At 36.0% G+C, this 27072-nt stretch overlaps 1 protein-coding gene across 1 annotated transcript in view; it reads left to right on the top strand.

Moving 5' to 3' along the window:
• Nucleotides 1–26310, top strand: part of LOC135704422 (putative phosphatidate phosphatase) — a 41167-nt gene extending 14857 nt beyond the window's left edge. Inside the window, exons 3-7 of the mRNA XM_065225874.1 lie at nucleotides 10799–10905; nucleotides 10990–11034; nucleotides 23184–23384; nucleotides 25483–25662; nucleotides 25725–26310. Coding sequence (XP_065081946.1) covers nucleotides 10799–10905; nucleotides 10990–11034; nucleotides 23184–23384; nucleotides 25483–25662; nucleotides 25725–26009 — 818 coding nt within the window. The 3' untranslated portion in view covers nucleotides 26010–26310. The remainder of the gene's footprint in view (nucleotides 1–10798; nucleotides 10906–10989; nucleotides 11035–23183; nucleotides 23385–25482; nucleotides 25663–25724) is intronic.
• The last annotated feature ends 762 nt before the right edge of the window (nucleotides 26311–27072 follow it).

The following is a 27072-nucleotide window of genomic DNA, read 5'->3' as shown; positions in this document are numbered from 1 at the left end:
TGTAAAGTTTGTGTATTTCGCTTCCGATCGATAAATTTATTATTTAAATGTCGAAATCATAATTGATAACACAGTCATCATTCGCACATTGGAAGCTTTCTCCGTTACAATGCTTTTTTAGTTGAGAGCTATGTGACTGAAAAAATTTCAATTTTTTATTGAACACCCGTTATTTCATTTTGATACCGTGTGAAGGCCGAAATCCGTATACGATCAAAATCTGTACACCTCATACAAAACGTAGGCGTTTGGTATGTAATCTAGTTAACTGCTTTGCAATTTGATAGCATTAAATCTTCTCCTCTATCTAATGGTATTCGGTAGATGAGATAAGGTTAAGTCTCATCCATAACTGTATTATATTCAAGAACATGAAATTAAAAACGAAGGGGAGGACTCTATCTTAAATGCAGGGAAGATTTTGCTTTGATGTCGTGAGATGCGCGTGTGATGTGTAGACAGAAAGAAGATTGATGATGATATTTCCTGCAAAAAGATAGAGAGCGATGCGAGTAGATAGATTTAGCTGCATAAAATGAAAAAAAATATGTGTATTGATTCGATTGTGTAAGATTTTCGAACATTTCAGGATTGAGTCGTCCTCCTCGATTCGCGCATAAAAACTGTGTTGAAACCCTATATATAAATAAATATTTCGCTAGAAATCCCGGTCAAACGCTTTATAACGTAGCTACACCCAAGCGAACTTTGTAAGATTCAATTACAGATGAGCATGAAAAGTATGCAGAATTTGCAATGTTTCTGAACATGAACAGATTCTGTAATAGGGTCGCCAGAAGGTTTTTAACATAATTTTGTACTTTTTATGTTAGTTTATTTTCCGAACAATGTTTGATTACCAAATGTCGTGAAAGTTTTTTTTACAAAAATATGCATTCTGGAAAATCTTGCTTGTACGCTGCAGTCCATTGCAAGAACTGCCATTACATTTGTTGTATGAAACGTATGTAGAGAATTTAATTAATCCAACCTTAAATTGGATGTTTATATTTATTTATTGCGTGTATTAAAATTCATTTTTACATTCCATTGTACTTACACAAAATTTCATGAAGAGGTTAACCATCAATGGATGTTATCCTCTGTAATGAGAAAAAAAAAAATCATAGGAATTTACATGAACAATTTTGGGTAACATCAGTGATGTCGAAGTCGAAGTCGGACTCGGAGTCAAAAAATATATATTTGTGAAAAGTCAGAGTCGGTATATTTTTCTCCAACTTCATATGAAAACATGGCTAGAACTTCATGTCGGTGGGTGAGCCAGTAGTGGAGGAACTAAGACAATATATTTATTAAAAATTCAAGAAATGAACTGCATTCAATTTGTATACGTCACATTATAACTTTCATCTTTTTTTTTTAGCTAGAACAATATTATTAAATTGTATCCAGTAGTTGTGGCAGTTTCTAACTGTGTGGAACGCATTGGTTTCTAATGGATTCCACTATTATAGGAACACTAACGCAACTATAAGTGCAAATGATTCCAAATCTTAAGGAATATTAATTGTGTTCCGCCATTTTTACGAAAACTTTTAGTTTCAAATATGCAAAACTACTTTATTATATGAGAGTTACCCATGAAAAATTTATCTGGTTTTCCATCATTATTCCGGTACAAACCCAATAAAAGTACACCACTATAACTGGAACTCATACCCATGACCGATTTAATTAATCTTTTACGCAGAGGCAGGACGTAACTCGATAAGATCGAATTTTGGAAATATTATCAAAATAGGAATTTTGAATCAGCATTGGCAGTATAAAACGGTATCAAGCCCGGTAGCGATTCGAACCTTGGCACAAATTTAAAAAATAACTCAAATTACATAAGAATCACTCATTCAACACCACATTTTCAAAAGCATTGTGATTCACAGTCAAGGAAATCAAGTAAATACGACAATACCCACACTTCGCTCAACTAATTCAATTCGCGCCTACGTGAGTTGCTAGTTTTGGTTTGAGCAGCGTTAGAGTAGTTTTTTAAGTACCATACATGTGCATTGTAAAATGTAGCATAGAAACTGCGTCAAACCAAAACATCCAGGCGCTTCAAATAACAAGCAGTCAAGTCAGGCAATATTCTACTTTAGTTTTATCATTGTGCAGACAGTCTGTACCATTTCCATGTGTACATGCTACCGAATGGTTTTGCGTACGTTGACACACTTAACGTTAATGGAACGATTTTCTAATTTAAGGTACGTTTCGGTTTGATGTTTTCCATCGGGGTGGACTTTTTTATTCTACGGGTAGCTACTATCATAAGTAGGGGAGTAAACTCATACCTAATAAACTGGTACATGAGCAGTTCCATGTCAAATGACGAATCGATCTGATGCGACCTAGTTCGATTTGCATAAAAATATGTTCAAATTTTAATGATTAACCATAACAAACAATTATGCAAAGTTTAATGCAAAAGGTCGAGTCTAAAAATCATTTTGTTTTGCTATTTAGCCTGGAAATGCTCACATGCGTTCTTATATACAGCACTCCGTTAGTAGCTATGAGCTATCATATTGCTTTTAACATTTTTCGGGGCTGTCCATATAAACGTGGACGAAGAATAAAGAGATGGTTCAGGCATCGTTGTATTATTACTTATAACAATATATCGAAACTTTTTCATGCGGCCACTTATTTCTAATGTCGAAAATTCACTTAAAATGATTAGTTCACTTTGCCTATAATCTCGTTTATTCGCACCCGCGGATTGTGTTATGAGATAAATTTAACTATTGTGCCCCCCCTTGTAGAACCAGCAAATACGCGATCGTTTCCAGATGTCCCCACTGACCTTTTACTTTCTTGATGCTATACTGTGCTAATGACACTTGTCTATAAATTCTAATTGATTTTTCAAATAAATTTTATTTATCTATAAAGCGATATCAATGTACACCCAACCCTTTTTTTACGCGGTCTTATTTTTCTTTTTTCCAATGTTCAATTAAAGTAAGCTTTATGAAAAAAAAATCCAAGAAAGATATTATAGACACCTACAAAAAATTTCCTCGCAAAAAAGGAAATTTTGAATAATGCACCCGCGTAAAAAAAAAGTTGTGTGTATATGCTATCAATCGGAAAGCAGAATGAGAAGAAAAAGAATAAGAGACAGTGGTTAACTTCTACAACAAGCAATAATTAATTAATCCATTCACTAAGCTGGTGCTGGTGGTGAAGTTATAAGAAACGAACCGTCAACGAGCGTATCACTCGTCTGCAACCAGCTGCAGGAGTATTGTTATTGTCTAGCAGAAATGCCAGCCGGAGAGAACTTTCAACTTTTTCTTTTCCATTTTTACACAAGCGAGTCGAAATATCTCCGCTACTGTGCACTTATGAAGGAAACACGGCGCAAAATAAATATTTACGAGAAAATATAAGTGCAATACCTACCATTTTTCAAAACATCACCACAAGTACACTCTCGGGATTAACCATGAATCGTTTTCGCTTTCCAGTTTCTGAAGCTTCTAACAGTAAGGAAAGGCAGCAAATTGTTTTATGTTAAGTGTCAACTCGTTCAGCCGCGATGACTTATTTTGATTTTTCTTCATCCATCGCGAGAGATTGTTTGCTTTCATCATTGTTCAGTTTCTACAGTGAAATATTGCGGCAGCTTTACTCCGAGTGCACTTTGTCAGCAGAAACATCAGATCGTGAGGCATGTAATTGCATGGAACAAATTTGTACTGCCCCATACTTGGCATCCATAGAGTGTGACACAGATTTTCTGAAAATATTGTGGGAAGATTGTAAGAGTGCATTAATCTTCTTGTTTCGGAATGAGTACAATTAAATAGATGTAAGAGTGGAGGCATTCCATAAATTCGGTTCAACTATAGTACGTGTGCTGTGTTGCACAAAATGCGTGGGGAAGGTTTTTCACAGTTGCCATAGAGACCAACCAACTGCTGTCACCAAAACATGTGACATGTGTTGACACTTGGTACGTTGATGCGTATTGGGTACGTACATGTTTATACAAGACCATGATAAATTATCAAATAAAGCAAGTCTTCAGCTAAGAGTATAATTGTACCTGCCACACAATAATACAAATGTAAAAATGGTATAGGCTTAGAAAGCTCTCAATTAACAACTGTGGAAGTGCTCACTAACAATTTAAGAACACTAAGCGTAAAGTCCCAGTAGGGACGTAATAAATCCAAAGAAGAAGATGATAAATTAGCAGTATTCTAGATCTATTGTGACTAATCAAATGATGTAAATAGAGATAAACGTTAATGTTAGGGCAGTACCTTGGCTTAATATTTTATCATATTTAAATAATTAAAAGATTCTTCTTTGAGTACTGAAAATTGTCGATCACCATAAAAGTAAGCACCCACTATTTTGCAACCGTGTTGATATACGGTTTTTGACGTAAGACTACGCACTATGGGCAAAAATGGGTCCAAAATTACCCAAAATTCAATACCTCAACAGCACGCTGAATTCCGGCCATGAAAAACAACTTTTCCGAAAGGAAATCGTTGGGAGAATCGATTGCACGTAGTCTCATAGACCGGAAAGCCTTATAGGTATGTGTTTTTGACCATTTTACCCCATTTACCCCTACTTTTTGGAGGAAATGTTTTTTCACAGCTCTATTTTTCGTAAAACATAAGCACTTTATGCATGGTTTTAGAATACTATGTCTTTAAACAACAGTTCATGAGATATTAGGGGAATACGGGGTACACTTTGTAGGGGAGTAAGGGGTAAAAGTGAACTCTCGCTAAATTTATTTTAATTCATAAAAATGTTGAACGATGCGATTGTTTGAATGAACCCAAAGGTTGCCTGCTTAAGGTTAATTGGGGTTAAATAAGTTTTAATTTACTGCTATCTGTTTTAAAAGAGTTTTCACTTTTTTTGTCTGTATACAGCAAAACGATATAGTGGTTCTCAGAATTTTGTAAAAATTGGTAGTTTTGTTCCTAATCGCAACATATTAGACCCTTATTTTTTATTTTGCCATTAGGGTCACTATTTATATATTAGGGCGGTCAAAAAAAAAAAAAATTTTTTTTCGATTTTTTTCAAAAATTTATAACTTATGAAAGTCAATTATAAAGTATTTTTAAGAAAAAAATATTAAGATATTAAAAAAAAAAGGATTTTGTATTAAAAAACATTGATTGTTTTTTCACTTTTACCCCTTACTCCCCTATAAAGTGTACCCCGTATTCCCCTAATATCTCATGAACTGTTGTTTAAAGACATAGTATTCTTAAACCATGCATAAAGTGCTTATGTTTTACGAAAAATAGAGCTGTGAAAAAACTTTCTTCCAAAAAGTAGGGGTAAATGGGGTTAAATGGTCAAAAACACATACCTACAAGGCTCTCCGGTCTATGGGACTACGTGCAATCGATTCCCCGAACGATTTCCCTTCGGAAAATTTGTTTTTCATGGCCGGAATTCAGCGTGCTGTTGAGATATTGAATTTTGGGTAATTTTGGACCCATTTTTGCCCATAGTGCTACGTCTTGGAACCCGTTCAAATATTATGGTAAACCTGCTTTACCGAGCCAGATGAAACATAACCTGACCCACACTAACACAACTTTCCTTCCAATGGCAATCTTAGAGACGCAGAGGCAAACACGGTCCCCATTAAAACTTCCCTGCTGATCTATAAATGGATTGAATTAGTGAACTTGCACATTGAAGATGGATTAGGTAATCCTAAGTGGTTCTCTGTTCAATTCCACTTGTTCTGATCAGAAACAGAGCAGCAACTACGATATCCACGGTCTTTGAAAAAACACGCAGATAAAAGGGGATCAGTTTTTCTGTCATAACTCTGCAAAACTTCGATTTTTTTGTGATTTTGGAATTTAATCTATAAAACAATAATTATAAACTTCTTCTTTTGGCATAATTACGTCTCTACTGGGACTTTACTTATTGATCTTTGAACACATCCACCGTCGAGTCCACAGTTGTTAATTTAGAGCTTTCTAAGCCTACACAATTTTCGCATTTGTACGCGCCAGAGATTTATGTTACATGCAATGTAAGGTTGGATTTATTACATCCTCTGCATATATTTTATAAAACAAATGTAATGGCAGTTCTTGCAAGGGACTGCAGCGTACAAGCAAGTTTATCCAGAATGCATATTTTCACGATATGGTTTTCTATACGCATTTGGGAATATAAAATTTGTCCAAAACATAAGCTAACATACAAATTACAAAATCATTTCGAAAACCATCCACAATTTTTTTCTCTTCCCTTGGATAGTTTTTGCACCTTGTTGCTGATGGGCGGGCTTAATTTCATGCTTTATAGTGGAGTGTTGGAGACGTTAGGTTTATGGCCGGCGTTGCTGGCTCATGCCGCGATAGAATGGCGCCATGGGCAGACGATGGGGATTACTAAGCTTCCCCTCTCTGATGAAACACTACATGAGAGAACCAAAAATCTAGTCTAGCAGTGATATTTAGTATCGCACTTGTTACTCCTTTGTTTGAAAGCCGCGGTGTAGTACGCTTACGTATAGGCACTGACGTTGAGTGCGATACTGGCGGGTTCTCCGCAAATCACTGTTATTTTATTTATTTTTACGCAGATAGATTTATTATACTATTGAAATTTTACAGAAAGTGCCCAACAGTGCTCCCTCTATTTGCGTGACAAGCTTTCATTGTTGTTTTCATTGAAGTATTGCTCAGGGAACAATGTTAAACACCATTTTTGTACATGGTGTTGCAACTAATATTATATATGCTTCATTTTGAGATTTTGGGATAAGTGTTTGACCTATGGCTCGGGATTTCCACTGTGACGTGCTTCTATTGTGACATACCCATACGTATTTTTGTGGTACGGCATAGTAGAAATGTGTGAGTATAGTTGGAGCATAAACCCTATATAATTTAAAAATCAGCTAGGAAACTAACTTCAAAGCGAAGCATTTTAGTCACTTGAAGGTGTCACCTGGGGCGAACTAAGATATAATAAATAGGTATAGGTCAGAATCAAAAGTACTTGAAACACGTGTAATTTTAGATTACAAGCACAAGTGCAGGTACTTAATAAAGCATGGGTTATAATTGATTAGGTAGATTAGAGATTTCAATTATTTATTAAATTAGGCTAATGAGATATCATAATCATCAAACGAACTTAAATAAGAAAACTCAGAAAGTCTAATAACATTAAGCAGATTAACAAAAGAATTAAGATGCGGGGGTCCGCTTAGGGAGGCAGCTAACCATTAAAGTTGTAGATTAAATCCTCTTGAACTTCAATAAGAAAACGCAAGCAAACCAATAGCATTTAGCAAATTAACAAGGAGAGGAATAGTTTAGGAAATAAGTAAAAGTAGAGGTATGTGACAATTGATAACTTTTAATCTTTTGTAGGTATTGTTTTCCCCTGATTTTATTGTACTCGATTACTATATTATTCTCTCAATAAGCGAAATCTCTGATATTTGCGGTTAAAGCATTTGAGTTAACATATTTCTTTGTGTTCAAGTACTTACATTTGTAAACAGCAGTCAATGTTAATCTATGAACTAAACCCTACGTGACTGTAAAATGGATCTTTCCTTATATGCTATTGATGCATGTTTAACTTTTCGCAGCTGTCGGTTTCAATGCGCCTACGTCTACGGAACTTACGCTGAAGTGATTCGCAATTCGATAGAGCTTGCCAAAACGTTTTTGAGCTTATGTAGTTTAGATTTTGTTCGGTACGGTTGCAAAATTTTGAAATGATTGATACGTGCGGTAAAATAACTAATTTGAAATAAATCTCAATAGTAAAATAAGTAGAATATCTAGGGAGCAAAACAAAATTAATCAACTTGCCAACATAGGCTATCACATTTATTTTGGTGGCTCTCTTTAAATGATAATTAGCACGGCGTTCGGAATTCGCGCGGTTTTCGTAACTTACATAATTTAGATATTTCGTTCGACACGGATTTACTTATTCAATCGGATTATTACGCGGATGTATCTACGCGCAAACGTCACAGCATTTTTTCTATAACTATCTTGAAACAAGACACACGGAATCCAGCGTTCAAGCTGCCAATATAGACTAGTCCTTCTGCTGTATTGTCAAAGATAGAAGCAAAATTTATTCAAATGGGTCAAGTCTTGAAAACAAAGCTGTCACGCAGCTCTAGTTTGATACCCAATAAAATTTATTACCTATATTTTTTTTCTCTGACGTCATTTTAATTAAATACATCGTATCTTCTTTTTTACATGCGCCTCCATAATAAATTATTCTGTAAAATATTACATTTTTTTTAATTAAAAATGTCGAAATGCTCTATTGGCTAAAACTAATCATGCGATACCTAGTTTTCAGATCTACAGTTACAAAAAAATCCATGCAATTTGACAGATAGCATTTTCACAATGTCCCGAAGGTCACGGTATATTTATCGCTTTTACAATTCGATCATGTAAAATTGGCATATTTTTACGTTGCGAGACGCATATTTAAATAGCATCCACTCCGAATAACGAATCCATACTTTCACATCGCCAGCGGCTGCTACTGACCAAGATTCGACCCCAACGAAAATAATTTATGCTGATAGTATGCAAATATGCCGCGTACGTACTTTTGCAAATATTCGTTCCTCACGTCTTCTTGGATGCAGAGCAATGCCCGGCCGAACGATCGACCCAGTGTACTTTTTTTTTAGTTTATCGTCTCTTTTGGATGCAAATCATCGACAATCAAGCAAAGCGCATATGATGTCATACAACAACCCACTGCTGCCTCAGGCTTATCTCGGGGAACGCAATCAACAATGATGGGCTGATTATAGATTTTAACGATGTATGCTCCCTGAGGTCCGTTCATGCAAAATTTGCTGGCAACGATTAATGGTAATTATCACGTACGAAGGACATGTAAACAAATAGGCAACAATAGGTACCCTCAGATATTTCATCAAGATCCAGAGAGCAATTGATGGAAATATTCAACAAAACCGTCATACGTAAGCATTTTAAGCAGTTCATTATGTTAATGCATTTTTCGAACATTTTTCACCGAATTGCCAAGTTTTGCACATCGTTTAAAAAATTAATGATAATAAATGACCGTGGAAGGTAAATATTATTAAAATTCTGAACACGCTTTACGTATAGTCGCTAAAAGCGCAAAAAGCGAAACCAATTCAATATATTGTAAACCAACAATTGAAAAGGTACTATTAACTTTTATAAACAAAACGTTGATTATTCTTTTCTCGCTAATCGAACGCAAATTACCAGCATCATCGGATAAGGGAAACTTTCCCCAACCCAAAAAAAGGTATTAATTTGCGTTGGCAAGTCTTGAGTCACGAGAAAAAGGGTTCCGAAGTTTTGTTCGCAATAACTGATGTGCTCTTTTCTGTTGTTGGTCGTGATTTGCTCGATTGCATAATAGCAGGAAGCAGTAAAACAACTTTTATTTACAGATAAATGTATTTTAATTATTTCTTCATTAACTTTTCATCATTATTATAAGGAGTGAATATCAAGTATTATTCGAGCTAAAGCTATTTATTTGCTAAATATAACCTTGACATTTCAGTCTTACATCACCCTTTTATTATGAGCTGAGCTGTCTCCATAGAGCTGCATCTTTTTATATGTACAATATTTATTATTTTCATCATATCATACCAACTATTTTATCCACGTAAATGTATTTCATACAAATATGATATATTTTATGTTCTGATACATTTCATTTCTACATTACATATATTTACTTTATATAAATAAATACTGGGTTGTATGGGAGCATCAGGGTATCATTTGACCTGGAACTGGACGATGGAGTGGTATTATAACCGGAGTCTAGGAGGGGATAAACACTATCATTTTCTTTATCCTACCGATTAGATTGTGGTGTTGTGAATTCTACTCCAACAGTTCCAGCTAAATTGACGCTTCTTAACAAACCATCCTGTAGGAAGCTTAATAAGTATTGCGAGTTACATTATTCGATTTGTTGGATCGTATCGTTGGAAAGAGATTCTTAAATTCCCGTGGATTTCGCGTAAGTGTATCTGCTTACGGGTCCACCCCTCCGTTTTTGGCCCTTCATACAGCGATATTGTGAATACAGCTCAAATTGATCTTGCTATTAAGTAGAGCAGCTTACAAGACAAGATCTTCGAAGGGATGGTGGCTACCTTACATACATATACATACATTGGAATTTGTTTTTCATCTGTAAGCTTACAGATCGTTTATTTTTAGCGACAGGGATCAAAACCTTATTTCATTTCCTCCTGATTTAACATTCCAAAACTTCGACCAAAGATAAAATAAACCCAAAGTTCTCTAACATTAACGACCTATTTATAAGCAATCCACCAGTGACCCTGAGAATCGCTGAAAATAGACAGAATCACTCTAATTCGTTTTTAATTTATTACACTTCAATAAAGACTGAAATATGTCGTCTTCCTAGTGGAACACAATTTATGTCCACATTCAAAATGCATACAAACAAGCCGCGCTACCTAGTTTCTTTTCCCACTACCCACTATTCTTGTCGGCTTTTGATAGTTATCCGACATACTTTGACGAGACAATGAAACACTTATTTCTATATACCTTAAACGTACTCAAACAACTCGCAACCTCAAATATTGATAGTAGATAAGCACAAGTTATAGCAACCTGCTGCCACTACAGTTTGTCGCGCCGTAAAATACATTCCGATATAGAAGCAAACTCATGGAACACATATTTTTTCCGTTTTCGTATTTTTATTGCAGTTGGATTCCCTATTTTGATCTTTTTCCTCGTCGGACAACCGTACGAACGAGGATTTTTCTGCGACGATGAATCACTCATGCATCCATTTCATGACTCGACCGTCACGGTAAGTTAATTGAACAGTAATTTGGTTTTCACACAGTCAGTTAATTTTTGTTATGTATTTCTTCCCGTCTATTCCGCCTTCAAGAACTGGATGCTGTACATCATCGGGATAGCAGTACCCATAGTAGTGGTAAGTATCAGTAATTCAATGAAACCACAAGTAACAAGATTAAGATAACTGAAAGCAACAGCGCTATTAACCAATATGGAACGTAACATTATCTACTGTTGGTCGAGTCACGTTACATCTCCGATGGTGGCATCGAATGCGAATACCCCTAGATAAAGCGGTTCACGACTTCCTCTAACCGCTGCATGACGCATGGCATTAGAAACAGTAAGCCTTGCGCTCCTCCGAAAACCGACCAGACATGAACTGCCGGCAGAGTAGACATACAGACCTTTCATGTAATGGAGCCGAGCAGTAGTGACTTTGAGCTGCTTCCCAAACCCCTCCTCGAAGATGCACTTACTCGTATTCCGACTTTTTCTTCCTCTAATCGGCATCTTCACGCTTTAACGTCACTTTTATCGGAGAAGAAGAACAAATGAAAGCTGAAAGTAAATAAACACGACTCATTTGAGAAGTATGTGCTAAGTGAGCCGCATGCGAGCATGAAGATGCGGGCTACGGTCAAAAGACATAGAATGAGATGAATTGTCCGTTGAATATTGAATTAATGACGGGAGGGCAAACTGTGTGCCTTGTTATGTGCATATCGCAAATTTGAAACAAAACAATACGAGAATTAAAAGAATGTTATGTGAACTCTGCAGATGAATGAAAATATATGCATGCACGGTCGTGGCGTGGTTCGTTTTGAGGCAAAGATCGTTTTGAGATTTTCGAAGACCGGGCAAAACAAAACTCAATGTTTTTAAATTTGTTTTGAAGATGTTTTGAAGTCCTCGAAGATTTACAAACAAAAGTTTGTTTCGAAACGATAAATTATAACATTTGTACCAACTCTGGGGGCGTAATATTGAAGGGATAATCTGATATCAGAGCATGATTGCGTTACACTTGCAGATGTTTTTAGAAGTATCAGATTTTTTATAAGTCATCAGGAAGCTGCAATTGCGTATACAATTGCAAATGTTCGAATCGTATCCTAATTCCATGTAATCATTCATAAACGTCTGAAAAGCACATATTTACTCTATACAAACATAAGAGAGATGAATGTGATAAAAGCCTTGAAAAAACCGTGTCCCTATTGTATTTATTGTGGAAAACTATGCACAGTTCGAAAAAAATGCCCATACATAAATTCAGCAATCGACTAAATTTTCAATAGCGACCAAACAAAAACATCCCAATGACGCGTTCATCTAGATAAAATTGATAAAAAGCAGATTTTTAGCGATGAATCTTAGATCCATAGGCCAACATTGGAGCAATTTGCCCTATCATACAAGTTTGCATTTAAGATCATGTAGTAAAGTTATGAGACATATCATGAAATATTACAAATATATATCATATATATATAATTACTCTGATTTATTGGAAAATATCGAATACGCTTGAAAAATAAGGCACAAGTCATAAAAGCCAAATTATACAAAACAATTAATAACTTCCCAATATGCAAAGCTTCATGGGAATCGAAGAGGGTTTTTTTTTTCACCGCAATTTGTTATTAATTTTTCCCGTGTCTGATTTTATCTGGAAGCGCTGTTTTCTCAAACAACCTTCACTCAGATACCTATTATTCCGATTGTGTAAAGTAAACAATTATGCGAAATTTCGTTAGATTTTTTTTTTCCAAGATTTGTTTTCCATCGATCTTGTTTTCCGTGCTGAGCACCAATGCTACCGACGGCAGGGAGGCAGCTCCCACACCTGGACCCTACCTATCGACCCATGACGTGAACCAAAGACCAACAGCTTTATTTCCCTAAGGAAGGCTGATCAGAGATGTTATGCACATCCATTATTTCGCTACCCCAATTCCTGGAAACATGTCAGTGTCTATCTTATTTTGGGTTTTCTTGTGAATCTTCTGAAACTGTAAAAATATAAAAACCGGCAATGTTCCCCAATTTTGTCACATTGATAGTTTTCTTTTTCTTTTATCGTATCTACATTTGGTCTGCCGCATACATCATAGGTACGTGGTAGGGGAAATGGCTCTAATGTTGGCCTATGGACCTAAAGATTGTACCCATCGCTAAAAATCTCCTGTTCTTCAATTTTTCTAGAGCAATACGAAAATTTGGCAAAAAATGCTTTCCTTAGAAATGATGTACGGGCCCAATATTAGGCCGACATGAGGGACATTAACCCTATATACATTATGTGTGATCTTTTATGCTATGCTCAGCTCGACTCACATCGCGCTCGTGTTGAACACGCTTGATTATTGTCGGATTTAACTGATCCTCCGGATGATTTATAGTAAGAGGAAAAGCGAAAAGTTCACCGTTCAATCCCCGCACCGCATCCCGTAAGATCGCACACTCCGAGTGCTAATGACAGGAACGGCGATAGTCGCACAATCGTTTGTTATGATTCCTTCTGCAAGATGCAGTTTGTTTTCTCTTCTCTACGCAATGATGCGCCGAGTTGCAGCGAGAAGATGAAAAGCAACCGACATGTGTTTGTGCTTACTGTTTGCTGTATTTTTTATGATAAAGACCGTGCCTACAACACATTCGTAAATCCTTTTGAGCCGGCTTTGGGGCGTGCTCTCCGAAATCCGGCTAAGTCTATGAACCGTAGCGAATGAATGAAACGATTTCAGTATGCTTTTATGTTCAAATAATCCGTCAAAACAAACATTTTACTATTAGATAGACACATCCAAATAGAGACAGATACTGCGTAGGTTTATAATGCCGGGGTGTTACGATATTTGGTCGTGGGATCGTCTGCAGATTAGTTCTACATGAGAGCGAATGGAATGGATAATTTAATTGAACAACATTCATCAGGTCATAAGTGCACGAGTTCATGCACTCCCTCTGCCAGATCGAAGCTGCAGGCAGCCCGACGTTCATTGAACGCCATTCTACGATGTTACATAGGGGGTAGGGTAAATGCTACAAAAGGCCTCCTGAGCCAAAATATTCTTTCTGAATACAGCTTTTCCCCGAAGAACGCGTTAACCACTGAGTTCTACCCAACGATTTGTGTTGGTGGGTTTTCACCAAATCGCTCTAATTTTCTGCGCGTGATTAGTTCTTTATTGACACTACTCACATGCATAAAACCAGACCGACTGGTTGAAACCCCGCCGAGAAAAGCGGTGGATAGCTGTATCTCATAAATCAATCTTATAAGAGTTGGTTGGAAATGCTAACATGAAGCTTTAGTGTGATGATTTATTAGCTAGAGAATGATCTTTAGAAGAGGGTAGGTGGATAGTTCCGTTAGAGTACGGCAGTATGAAAATTGAATAGAAGTTGAAAATGAGCGAAGGGCCATTAATGCGACAGTTTTTAAAGATAGACGCACATTTTTGCCTAACCCGTACGATGTACGCGGAGACTTGAAGTATGTCTCCAAGTCTACAGGCTGCAATCTTATAAGATAAAACTATACGTACATTTGAAATAAAAAAAAAAACTTTCTACATCAATTATCGTTTTATATTGACATCACAATTTTCATATGAGGAAGAAATAACTAATATGTTGACAATAAATACCATACTCATCAGGTGGCATACTTTTTTTGCAGATTTCGGTTGAAAATGAATTTGAAATGGCGATCTTGTCTATCTCATTGCTGTCGACAGAAACAGACGTAATTCTCAATATATATGACGCTATTGTGTGGTGTTCATTGTTCAGCATCTGCAGTTTGCTTGGTCGATCCATTCGACCTTGGAAGCAAACATTTCATGATGAGTGTGTAAATGAAGTCCACTATTTGCATTTGTTTTTTTTTTAAGTTTTTTATTTATTCCAAATTCAAAACAAATTAGACTTCATGTTAACCAAGATGCTCCAGTTTTTTTTTGTCGGCTATACTGGGGTGCAAATCAAAAAATATGTGTGTGAAATAGTGTTAGGTTTTGAACGCTTGTAACTTTGTCATTTATAAATAAAAATAAAATCCAAATACGCCAATCGATAGCATATTACATTACGAATCTGCCGAAATAAATATTTTTTTCAATATTCCACAAAAAAAAACATTTTAAAAATATACAAATGATAATGTTATCTCTGTTTTCATGAAATAAACGGTTTTCCCTAACCCAGTCGTACTAATCGAGTACCTACCATTTGGTTGTACATCGTTCTTTGAACCTGAAAAGATATAAAACAGCGCTGCTTTCATGCCTCATGCAAGTCAGCGGATTAAGGTGGATCATGGCGTGACCACTTATCACAATGAGGAAATGAGGAACTTGGTAAAGTTATACATGCAAAAAAAACCTTGTCTTGTGAAGAACTGCTCATGCATATGATAGAAAACATCTAAATAAACCGTTCACTGACACATCAAACCAATGATTTACAACTGCTGAGAAAATGCATGCTCAGCTTAACTAGGGGCACGCAATAACCTTTAACTCCAACGCAGGCAACTGCTGTAATTAAATTAATTCCATTAACTACTGCTTTAATTACATTAATTACACAATGTAGAACATTAACTACTTTTTAACTCCATTAATTACAGTTGAAATTTCGTAATTAAAGTACATTAATTACATTTTCAATACTTTTAATTACATTAATTACGGATAGATAATTTTAATTACCGTCAGTACTACTTCAAAACGCATTAATTACTTTAAGTATTTTTAGATTGCATTTTAACTTCAACGCACCGGTTCTTTGTTTTGCGTGCCCCTCGCAGCTTAAGTGAAGCGTTATGCCCCTTGTACCCTTTGATCGTAATGTGCAGCGATACGCGTCGATAATCGTGTGAAATTCTTAAATGCCGGATCATGTTCATGTACAAGCTGAGGTAACCTGCAATTTGAAACAAATGTTTAAATAAATGTAATCTGTGTTGACAACAATGTCTTCTTCTTCTATTACTTCATCATGACTATAATGTTCCAAATGGAATTTTTTCGCCTGCCCTCAACTTAAGATTCCAACTTCACTGCATTGTCACTTTTCTTAACCTATATAATGTTGTACAGTGCACGGTATATCAAAAGTAATGTAATGTAAAAATTTCCACGACCGGACAAGATATCAAAAATATCGCTTTGCAGTCTTGACTGACTAGATTAAGAGGTGCCTCGTTTCCCACAGCTGTTTTTCTTTACTATAGAATAACGCGCTACTTCGTTGCAATTGCCCATTTCCGTTCTATCGACCAGAAAACATCAATAAAATCGATGATTTCAATGTAAACAAATCAATTATACGTTTGTTCCGATGCGTTAGTTCATAATCTACAATACAAAGCCTATTAGAGCGCGTTGTATGAATATTTACACTCATTGTTCTGAAAAGCAAGCTATTTTCATCAGAGCTGATAAACATCTTTCTTCTACACTCAACTTAGCTAAAAATGAAGACTAGAAGTAGACAAACTATCTGCATTAATTATAATTTTGACATAACAAAACTCTCTTGATCAAGGCAACCGTTGAGTATCGATGTCAATAATGTATTTCTTCATTCGTTGTTGGATGTTCATTATCGCCTCTGTTGTTGTCAATATTAATATTCGTCTTAATTTTGGTGTGGATGCTTTTGGGGATCAAATGCATAATTATTATTTTAATTTTCAACTAAAGTAACGCTGAAGAACGTGTGGGTTGGTTTTTACACACATATCGATAGTAAATTATTGCCTCATGCTGAAGTGATGATAATATCAAGGTTTAGGCTCTGGGGTCGCAATATTTAAAAGAATCATTTTGGCCAAAATAAATTTTTATTATTTTGCTTTTGAGGATCAATTCTGATTTTCACCATTTTGGGTTGGATAATCAAGCACTGGTGAATATCCAACAAACGCGTATTCGTTGATGTAAAATGAACTCATTTGTTCATTTCGCTCGTACAAACGCAATTCATCTACACTGGGTTGAAGCGCTACTCGTTGCGTTTGATGGTAAATGATAAAAATAGACACTGATTTTCATACCTGAATTTGGTATTAATAAGTTATTTTCTCCTGCTCGAGTAGCAAATCCATTTTTTCTGCCTTTATCCTCAGGACGAAGAAAATCCAACGGCGTTTCAATGCGTTAGGACGGAATTGAAATTCGTAGGACAAATTTAAAATCAAGAAACAGTGTTAGATTTTTTTAAATATTTCAACAATTTGTAACTCTTTATCAAATCCAACGTATGGAAAGCTAAATAAATTTGGAAGTCATCTATTGTAGAAAATCACTCCATTTTTGTTGAAATCGGTAAGAAAAAGAAAGGTACAGTTCGGGTTGTGCTTAGGAGGTCGGAATTTAGATCAAAAGCCCTATGTTACACCGTCACCTTTTTAAGAACGGCTCGCGATCAATTGAACATTAAAGTGGAACCGCCTTTTATGTTGAAATTCGCTACGCTACATATGCAAAGAGAAACTTCAATTTCGTTGGTGGATTCTGGGAATATGTCTGAGAGAAGAAAAGAGATAGATGTGGACACCAGATAAGTTGAAGAATTATGGGAAACGCCTTTCCTTTTCACTGAGCAATATAAACCGAAGGACGTTCCAAAACGATGAACAATAATGTGTCTTTGTTACTCAGATAACCCGTTTCAGCCTTCTACTTTTGGGTAGGCAAAAAAAGCTATGACTATGGGGTTGAAATGTTACAAAGTCTGATAAATCATACTGCTGGCAGTGGGGCTACCCGCCATAACATGAAGTAGAAAGAGAAGAATAAAGACAAATATCACTAGTAATAATGCTAACGCAGCGACAGGCATGCACGTAATTGAATTCATTAAGCTAATAAAGTCTCACAAGATTGTATGCATCCGGTCATAGATTCTTTAATAAATTTGGGTTGTAGAAAAATGTTCACTCTCAACAGCAGACTACATCAATTAGATGCTTGCGTCACAAAACATTAAATGGGATTACGTTCTACACATTTTCAAAATCGTAACATTTCAATCCGAACGATGCTAAAAGTCCCATCCTCTATTCAACTGTGCGCGTACTTTTGGGGAGCTGCACGCTGTCGATGTATTTTACAAAATCATTATTCAAGCATACAAATAAAAAGAAATAGGCACAATTTTCATGATGAATCCTAATAAATATTCTGAATCCAACTCCGACTCAAGTATGGGAAAATTTATTCCTCGCGCAAGCACCACAGAAACAAAAAAGCCATCCTCACCTACAACCAGATTGCCGAGCGTAAATTCTTCGAACCAACTGACTCTGCAGGGAGACTCGGAACTGGCAGCAATAGAAAGAATGACCCGAGCAGGAGAAAATAACTAATGAATACCTCATTTTTATCTGATACCAAAATTTGGTATTGATCAGCATGACATAAGAGAATAAGAGAAAATACTTTGTAAATAACATAAATGGATGTTTGGACGCCAAAAGAATACTTGCGTGGTATTGTTGAGGTATTGCAATTGCATAATTCTGTATTGGAATGGTATTGTGAGAACATTTTTTTGGTATTTTACCTTTTATGCCAATTTTTTGGTATCGAGATATTCGTTCCTGCTCGGGGAACGATAAACATGACAGCCGAACAATTTTCTTAACCAAGGAAGAAGCCGATGGAATACGTAAAACCGAACGCTTACGATGTAAAAATCCGAGTGAAGTATTTTTTGGCTCAGAGATTTAAATCAGTCGAATTGGCCACAGCAGTTTTACAGTATTTGCGTGACGCTTACGGTTGTGAGTCCAACTCCGACCGATGGCTAATATATTGATGGGAAATGTTTAATAAAAAATAAGATACTGGTTTTAAGACACTCTATACAACAAGTAAGATTAAAATGTTCGGAGATTCTACAAAGGAAAAATCAAGATCAAAATATTCAATGTTTTAAAATTCATTACTGAACTTCAAAGTCATGGTAATTTAATTTGCAAATTTAACTCCAGGTTGAATTGCATCCAACATCGAGTTAACTTTCAGCATATCAGTAATCATATCGATTAATGATTGCTGTAAAAATTTAATTTTAGGAGTTGTAATGCTACCTAAGTTAAAATTATTAAAATTTTGGTTAGAATTATGACGCTAGAATTTTGATTTTGATTTCTATCAGCTGCAATCGCAGCAACGTGCTACAAATAGATTTGCAGTCTTCGACAAAGTTGTTCTACATAAAGTTCCCTATTTCCGAGATTTGGAGAAATTTTACTGATTTTAACGGTTTATGGTTTTATAACGGCAAAAGCAATCTTTTTGGTTTAAATAAAGCATTTACTAGTGCAAAACATTCTTGTTTAGTAGTTAAGCTGTATTCTGTTTTAAAAACCTTTTAAAGTCTGACAATTAAGTCAGAAAGCGTCTGGTTTTAAAAATGAATTTAATGCAGCGGTATATCCCTTTACAAAAATGTTCAATAAAGTAACCATAAGCCTGTTCGATTTTTTTTTTATTGATGTCACGACAGTATAAAAGCAATTATAAAACCGTTCGGTTTCAAACAGGATCAAAAAGCATATATTGTTGCTTTTTGGTTTCAATAAGTTGTATAAAAAAAAACCCCACTGTTTACAAATTAAACTAAAAATAAAAAGATGGATCTGCCTAGAGAAAGAAAAAACAATAAATCGAGTGGGGCTTTAAAAAGCAGAATCACAAGGAAATGTCGAAGGATAGTCGAGTAATAATTCTAGCGATAGGAGGAGGAATAATTCTAGAGATGCTGTCGATGGAAGCGAAAAAGATGCCAATTCCACACACTTCGAAAACTTCATATAATTTTAAGTCTCCTAAGACCGACACATATAAGCGACTCAAATGACATACAAATGCGTCCGTTAGTATTTTTACATGACGTAAAACAAAGCCAAATTGTAATTTTACTCGTTCAAGTTTGTTGACATGTAAATTTATAATGAGACGTATTTTTCAGCTGCCTACTGAATGTTCCTTCTAACAGCTATATTTCTTTCTGTTTTTTTAGATGTGCTATTGAAAAAAGGTGGTTTGTTCAAGAAAAAATAAAAACAATATCAAGACAAATTGTCCCACACCGAAAAGTAACCGCAAGTCAGTCCCATTAGAAAAAAATATGTTAGAAATGTTAGACAACAGATTTGTCTCAAGACAGATTTTGTCCACTTCCCCTAAGGTATCTGTAACATGTCCGGATGTGGCCAATATAGTTCTTACGATGGATTTTGATTTAAAAAGGATTTACAACTTCCCCGAGGATATCCGGAACATGTCCGGGTGTGGCCTACATGGTGCTGCTCATTCATCATGACTTTTATTGATCTTATTTTTGAATTCTCATGTGAATTGATTTATCGCATGGTGGGTTTGGCACGTTTAAGAAAAGTTCTGGTCTGATGAAGACCCATACTCACCAGAATATGTTCCGGCCATTGCTCTGGAACCAGCGAAACAAATCCAGAAACATTCAATAACGTTCTATGGGACCATGGTATATTTCTACTGTTCAATACTGTGCTAAACTAATGCAGTATCGTCATGGAATTGTGACCGCAATGTAATCGCAAGTCAGTCCCACTCAGATTTTGGCCATAAAATAAAAATTTCATGATATTTTTTCAATATTTTATGGTAAACATAGATGCATTCTATCACATTGTACGTTTATTTTTAAATTTATCCCTTTAAAATAAGTTTCTAATCAAAAAACTTGTAAAATCTTTGAACGCCGTTTTCTCATTTCCACACACTACGAAAAAGACATGTACATTTCAGTGCCCTGAGACAGAAACATACTAGCGGCCCTTTTGACATAAGAATCAGTTGAAAAGGACGAGAAAATCAATTCAATCAAACGCACTATTCGTCGAGTTGCATATGTTTCAGTTACAGGACACTTAATTTTACATGCCATGTTTGCTTACGTTCCATGATTTACGTCAAAACTGAATTACGTCTGTGGATTAAAACTCATTAAGGCAGAACGACAGTAGAATCTGCACACTACTAAAAAGTCATGTAAATTTCGGTTCCCTAAGACCGACACATGTAAGCGGGCTTTTTATCATAAGAATCAGTTGAAAGAAGCGTGAAAATCAATTCAAACAAACGTTCTCTTTGTCGACTAGCTGATGTTTCGTTTTGAGAACACTTAATATTACATGAAATGTTTGTTTGTCCAATATGGAGACGAACCAGCTCTAGGCTGAAAGTCTCTTTAATAAAGAAAAAAAAAAAAACGTCCAATGTGCATTACGCCTCGTGTAAAAGTAGTTTTTTTTCTAAATGTGTGGTAAAGTAAATTTTGTTTACCGGATGCTGTTGTCGCTTTACCTGAATGAGTTTTAATGCGTGAAAAATCGACATTCATTGTCATTGTTTACAAAGTCTTTGACAAAGTTGTTTTGCATAGTTTTCCCATTCCAAGTCTCAGGTCTGGTAAAAATTGCGCAATTTTTGATTTTATGTCAAGCAACTCTTTCCGTCAAGTCTTTCCGTTTCCCATACAATTTCTCATACAAACTTTAAAGTTCTCCTGCAAATCCAGATCGGAGCCAAATTTGATTAAACCTCAATACAGACCCAAAGAACCATCGGGAGCAAGGGATTGTGATCCGTCATACAAATTTAACCCACCCTAATGGACACCATCTCAACAAACCAATTCTGCTACTGTAGAAAATATGTTATTTATATGTTATATATTTTCCAACTTACATACATCCCTAGGCATTTTAACCAACGGCAAGAGTCATCATTTATTCATTTATTTATTTATATAGGTAAAAAATATGTTTCTTGCCACTAGAATTTTACCACGGGAGAATATTTTTAATTTGTTTCCTCTAGAATTTTGGCAAAATTAGATTTTATTTATCCTAAGCCTGAAAATCTGGAATATATTGCATATTTTTTTTTTCAAATCACTGGTTTAAAAACTACTTGGCTGAGTGATTATATAATCGGTATGTACATAAAGGCAATTTTGTGTCATGTCCAGTATATGGATAATGGAGATTTTTTATTTGAAAATCAATCAAATTAGTTTATAACCCCGAAATTTTAAATTTATGATTTCATTCATACCACTACTCTTCAGAACGAAGAATCCCAGAAAGAACCTACCATAACATTTTTAAGGTACCTGTACCTATATCTGTTATATGCGACAGTTAGAAGATACTGAGAGGTTAGCACATATCATCGGCAAGAGACGTGCGTGTGAGAAAATTTGCGAAAAAATCTAAGGGCACCGTAATCCTTCATCGTGCGGCCAACTAAAACGTGCTGCTGCATATCATTAACCCTTTCAAGAGGATGCTGTAGGTTTACCATCAAGATATTACCTACATTCTGGCGCATAGAATAAAAAATAATAGATTGCTCACGTTCGTCTGCCGGGATTAAAGTGAGCACACGAAAGCGTGGGCTATGGCGCTGATAATCAACTCATTGTACGAAACCCAGCAATTTATCATTGGATTAGCCGTGCATCAGTAATTCTTTTTTCTTTTTTTCTTTTGAGAAGTTTATTAACGAGGTGAAATGTGGGCACCATTTATTGTCAGTTGATCCTGCTTGAAGCATAGCGGTTGTTTATTACTACCCAGCCAGCTAAAGGTAACGATTTTACATTTCTACGCCCATAAAAGAACCAACCCCTACGGTTGGAGAAAATCTCCTCACATACTCTATTGTGGTCTAGGAGAACAAAACCGTAGTGTGCAACGTTGCACCGGGCTATTTGTATACACAAATGCAAACATGATTTATTACTGTCTAGAGCTCTAAATCAAGATCAGGATGTAATATCGTTTCAGTTGAACTTATAACCAACGCTTCAAGCATAAGATTAAATAAAATATCATCAACAAACAAACATGTCGTCAAAACGACCTAGGTATATTAAACTTAATGTAAGATTAATACGATATGGACAATTCAATTAAAAAAATCAGCGTGAACATTCACAGATTATGCACGCTCTTGCACCGTTTCAAATATGATGTGAGCGCGCGGTTTTCTATACATATAACTCAGAATTGTCCGCATCGCGGTATGTCATATTAAACTCGTTCATCATTGGATTTCCGCTTTCCCCTCCGAACACACTAACATACGGCAATAAACACGGTACTTCGTCGTCCATATATCCAGCAAACCTTACCCTCTGGTTGAACGTTTTAAAATATAGACAGCATCTAACCCATGTTTCCTTTTGCTCTCTCTTTTTGTCGCTTTTCAGATAATCGGAACGGAGTTAGTACGAGCGCACGTGAAAAAATCAAATGCACAACCTCTAAAGGTATACAACATCACAATCCATTACTGGATAGTAGAGGCATACAAATCAATCGGAATGTTCGGTTTTGGAGCCGCCTGTAGCCAGCTGTTGACCGACGTAGGGAAATATACCATCGGTCGGTTACGGCCACATTTCCTTGAGGTACGTATTCCAGGAGGGCATTGTCAGTATATACATACTGGAAAAATGGCAGAGACATACACCTACGGAACAAAGCATATTTCTCGCATAACATTTGAAAAGGGCCTATCAGCTTTTGTAAACAAAACTTTTAATTTCCTTTTCGCGCGAACCGAAGCTTTCCCACACAAACCAATTCAGAAATACGCCCCTTCCTGATAGTGTTCTTGATTTGCGTAAGTTAACTTCGGTTCGCGCGAAAAGGGCGTAGCAAGATTTGTTCACAAAAGTTGTTTGGCCCTTTTCAAAAATTAAGAGAAGATTTCTTGATTTACTGAAAACAAAACTGTTTGTTCATTTCCTTCTTGCCTTTCATCTTATTGAAGGAAAGCTTTGTATATTGTAGATAATTTTTTAACTGTGCTGAGTTTGCTGAAGGCCACTTTTTGCTAGATTTCCTATTCAAATGGGGCTTTTGTGCGTTTATGGGTAGGACAGACAATTAATTATAAATTGTTTAAATTATTGGTAATCTTGGTATGCGATATAAGTGTACGGAATTTCACGAAACTTTTGGGTTTTGGCTATGAAACAGCAGAATTATTGAAGTTTAACATGTGGAAAATGGTTTTGCGGGCCAGATCTCTCAGTTGAATACAATATTTGCTGTTCCTGGATGTTATTGCCGGAAATTGACAATTTCGTTTCGTTTTGTATTGTATCGTTATTCGTTAGACAAAAATAGGTCAGAGCAAAAAAAATGCTTTCCGTCAATCTTGTTTTTCGTACTACCCAACTAACAATTTTCACAATGTAAACTCATTTCATTTATACAGCTACAGCCTCAAGCTGTATTCAAACGTTAAACGATATGAGAGCTACAAGTTAAAAGTTGATTAGCATGTGTATAAAAGTGACATTAGCGTTTATTGGCTGTTGTTATTCAGTGCGACTGACAAATTGAATAATGGTTGTTAAAAAGTTGAGTAAACGCTCTCCATAACTATTCTAATAACTTCTGCTTGCAGCTGTATCTGCAGCTTTTTTCAGCTACTTTACAGCACAATGCTGGAATAGTTGGCTTAAAAAGTTGAGAATGTTAGTTGGGTAAGTACCAATGCTATCGACGCCAGGGAGGCAGCTCTCACACCTGTATCCGAAGCATCAACTTATGGACCGAGGACCAAAGGCTTTACTTCCCTTCCGAAGGAAGGCGTGGATCAGAGATTTATGCCTCAGAAAATCCCGACGGCGCCGACTGGGATTGAACCCAGGCCCATTGGGGTGAGATGCAATCACGATTACCACTACAATACCGGCGCCGCTAAGCAAAAATGTTAATTCATATGGTTTTAAAGAACAACACGTTTACAATAGGGTGAAAAAATCCGGATTGTGAAAGTTTCTATAGGATTTAAGCCTAACTTTCGTTTTGTTTCGCTGTTTTAGGGTTTTGCATACCGCATACCCCTAATTGGCAATCATCCATTCGACATGATTATGGAGTTAGCTTTTCCATAACTCATCTCATGAACTGCCGTTAAACTCATCAATGTACCATGTTCCATAATTATTGCATAGAATATGAGAAAGTTATGCGTATTAGGCAGTGAACTCATGTGACTCTTATGAGAGCACCTCAGTAAGTGTTCAAATTCTTGGTATATTATACGGTAACAGACGGAAGTAGTAGTGTGGCTTATCTGTGCGGCATAACTGTTCCATTAGAGTTTTTGGTGAAAATGCGTTGTACATTGGAATCGATTATCAACTACCACCACTTTACAATGTACACGAAAAGTTGCCTACCATGTTCAGAAAATGTCGCAAAAAATACCAAAACTATGTTTTCCCATCCATACGAGCCCATAATGAGAAAAATCTACAACAGAGTTTTTCTCAGCTTGGGACAATAAGACAATTATGCTGAAAAGGGCAGTAGTAATTTCATACAATGGTCTAGGATTCGCACCACTTACGAATTTGAGCAATCTTCTTAATGCTATGCTAATGCAAATAAAGGCACACTGATGTGACTGAAGTATGCCCAACATGTTTGAAAATAACTTCATCTTCTTTCCAACTTTTTGAAATTGTTATTTTTTTATCATAATTATAGGTTTGCAAACCTCTAATGCCCGACAATACGAACTGTAGTGATCCCAAAAATCAGGGCCGTTACATCGTAGACTTTACCTGTACAAGCGAGATATCCAGCCCCCGTATGCTAAAGGAAATGCGTCTCTCATTCCCAAGCGGTCATTCCAGCTTTTCGATGTACACTCTCGTATATTGTGCGGTAGGTATTTCTAACAATGAATCACAAATAATAGTCTAATCCACTGTTATCTTATCTTTCAGATTTATCTCCAATCTCGGATGAACTGGCGAGGTTCAAAATTACTGAAACATTTTCTCCAGTTTCTCCTGATTCTACTAGCGTGGTACACCTGTCTAAGTCGAATTTCCGATTACAAACATCACTGGTCCGATGTGCTGGCTGGAGCAGTCGTAGGGTCTACCGTAGCAATTGTTGTTTCCAATTACTGTTCAGATTTGTTCGATGCACGAAGAAAACGCATAAGTGTTCTGCCGCAAACCCGCTACGAACTCAGCCCCAACCATACTACTTCCAACGGAAACTAACAGTAGTTGATAGTGATAGACCTAACGTAGTGTATGTGATTTCTAAAATCTATTTTCCTTTGAAGTCGAAAGCCGGTTGACCTGCATACTATATTTATTATATAGTAAAGGATTAATTTATTTTACGTAAAAACAAAATAAGTAAAAGAGTCAGTTATTTATTGAAACTGCTGCATCCTGTAAGATAAGATATTATTTTAAGCAACTACTGAAAAACTTCCGTTTCAGTTTTGTTCAAGGCAGCTGCTGGATGTGTTACAAAATTGTATTAATTAATAAAAGGATTTTAACATCTTCATAAGTTCGAGGCTTATTTTATACTGCTATCGAAATGTCCGTTTTAAATTCCCAGTAGGATGTTGTCCCTCTCCTTCCCATGGAGGTGATCCACACTTTTCGGTCCGTCTCTTGTTTGTCCATCTGCTATTAAATAGTCAGAACACATTCAACCTTCCTAATGCATTGTGAAAAATTTACACAGTGTTTCCAGGCCAAAAATGACCCCAATGCACTAGAAAGGTTAAGCTTCTTCGTGTACTCATTATTCTCGTCCATAATTCCATTCCTCTATTCCTAAGAATTCAACTGAGCAACTATTATTGCTCTTATCAATGGTTGCTACTCCGTGATTGATTCAAACCAGTGAAATTGCACTGAATGGTCGTCCATTATCACTACACAATTTTCAGTGATTACAAATATTTAAGGATCAATAACGGCACCGGTCGCGTCCTTGCAATCAGAAGGGAATGTTAGAGCATGATCTTTGCTGTATTGGAGACCGATTATACCTCTTCATCCCCACACATATCACGTGAGGGAAATTTTGTTAGAGGGTTAGGTTTGTATGATCAGGTTTATTCTTCATAAGTGATGTGTTTATGGTTTTCATACAATGTGCTGTTATGTTTTTAAAAATTAAAATTAATGTTAAATAAATCAATGTAATCATACATTACATTATTCTTGAATTTGCCTGATCCAGGGCTGAAGAAAACGCATCTTTACAATATAAATCTAAAGATGTTCCATGAATAGTTCCATCCTGAATGAAGGTTCAAAT

The sequence above is a fragment of the Ochlerotatus camptorhynchus genome, unplaced genomic scaffold (genome assembly GCF_037179485.1).
Source record: "Ochlerotatus camptorhynchus isolate MF236.1 unplaced genomic scaffold, CSIRO-AGI_Acam_v1.1 ptg000240l, whole genome shotgun sequence".
Lineage (NCBI taxonomy): Eukaryota > Metazoa > Arthropoda > Insecta > Diptera > Culicidae > Ochlerotatus > Ochlerotatus camptorhynchus.
The sequence above is the reverse complement of the archived record's forward strand: the minus strand, read 5'-3'. Positions and strand labels throughout refer to the sequence as shown.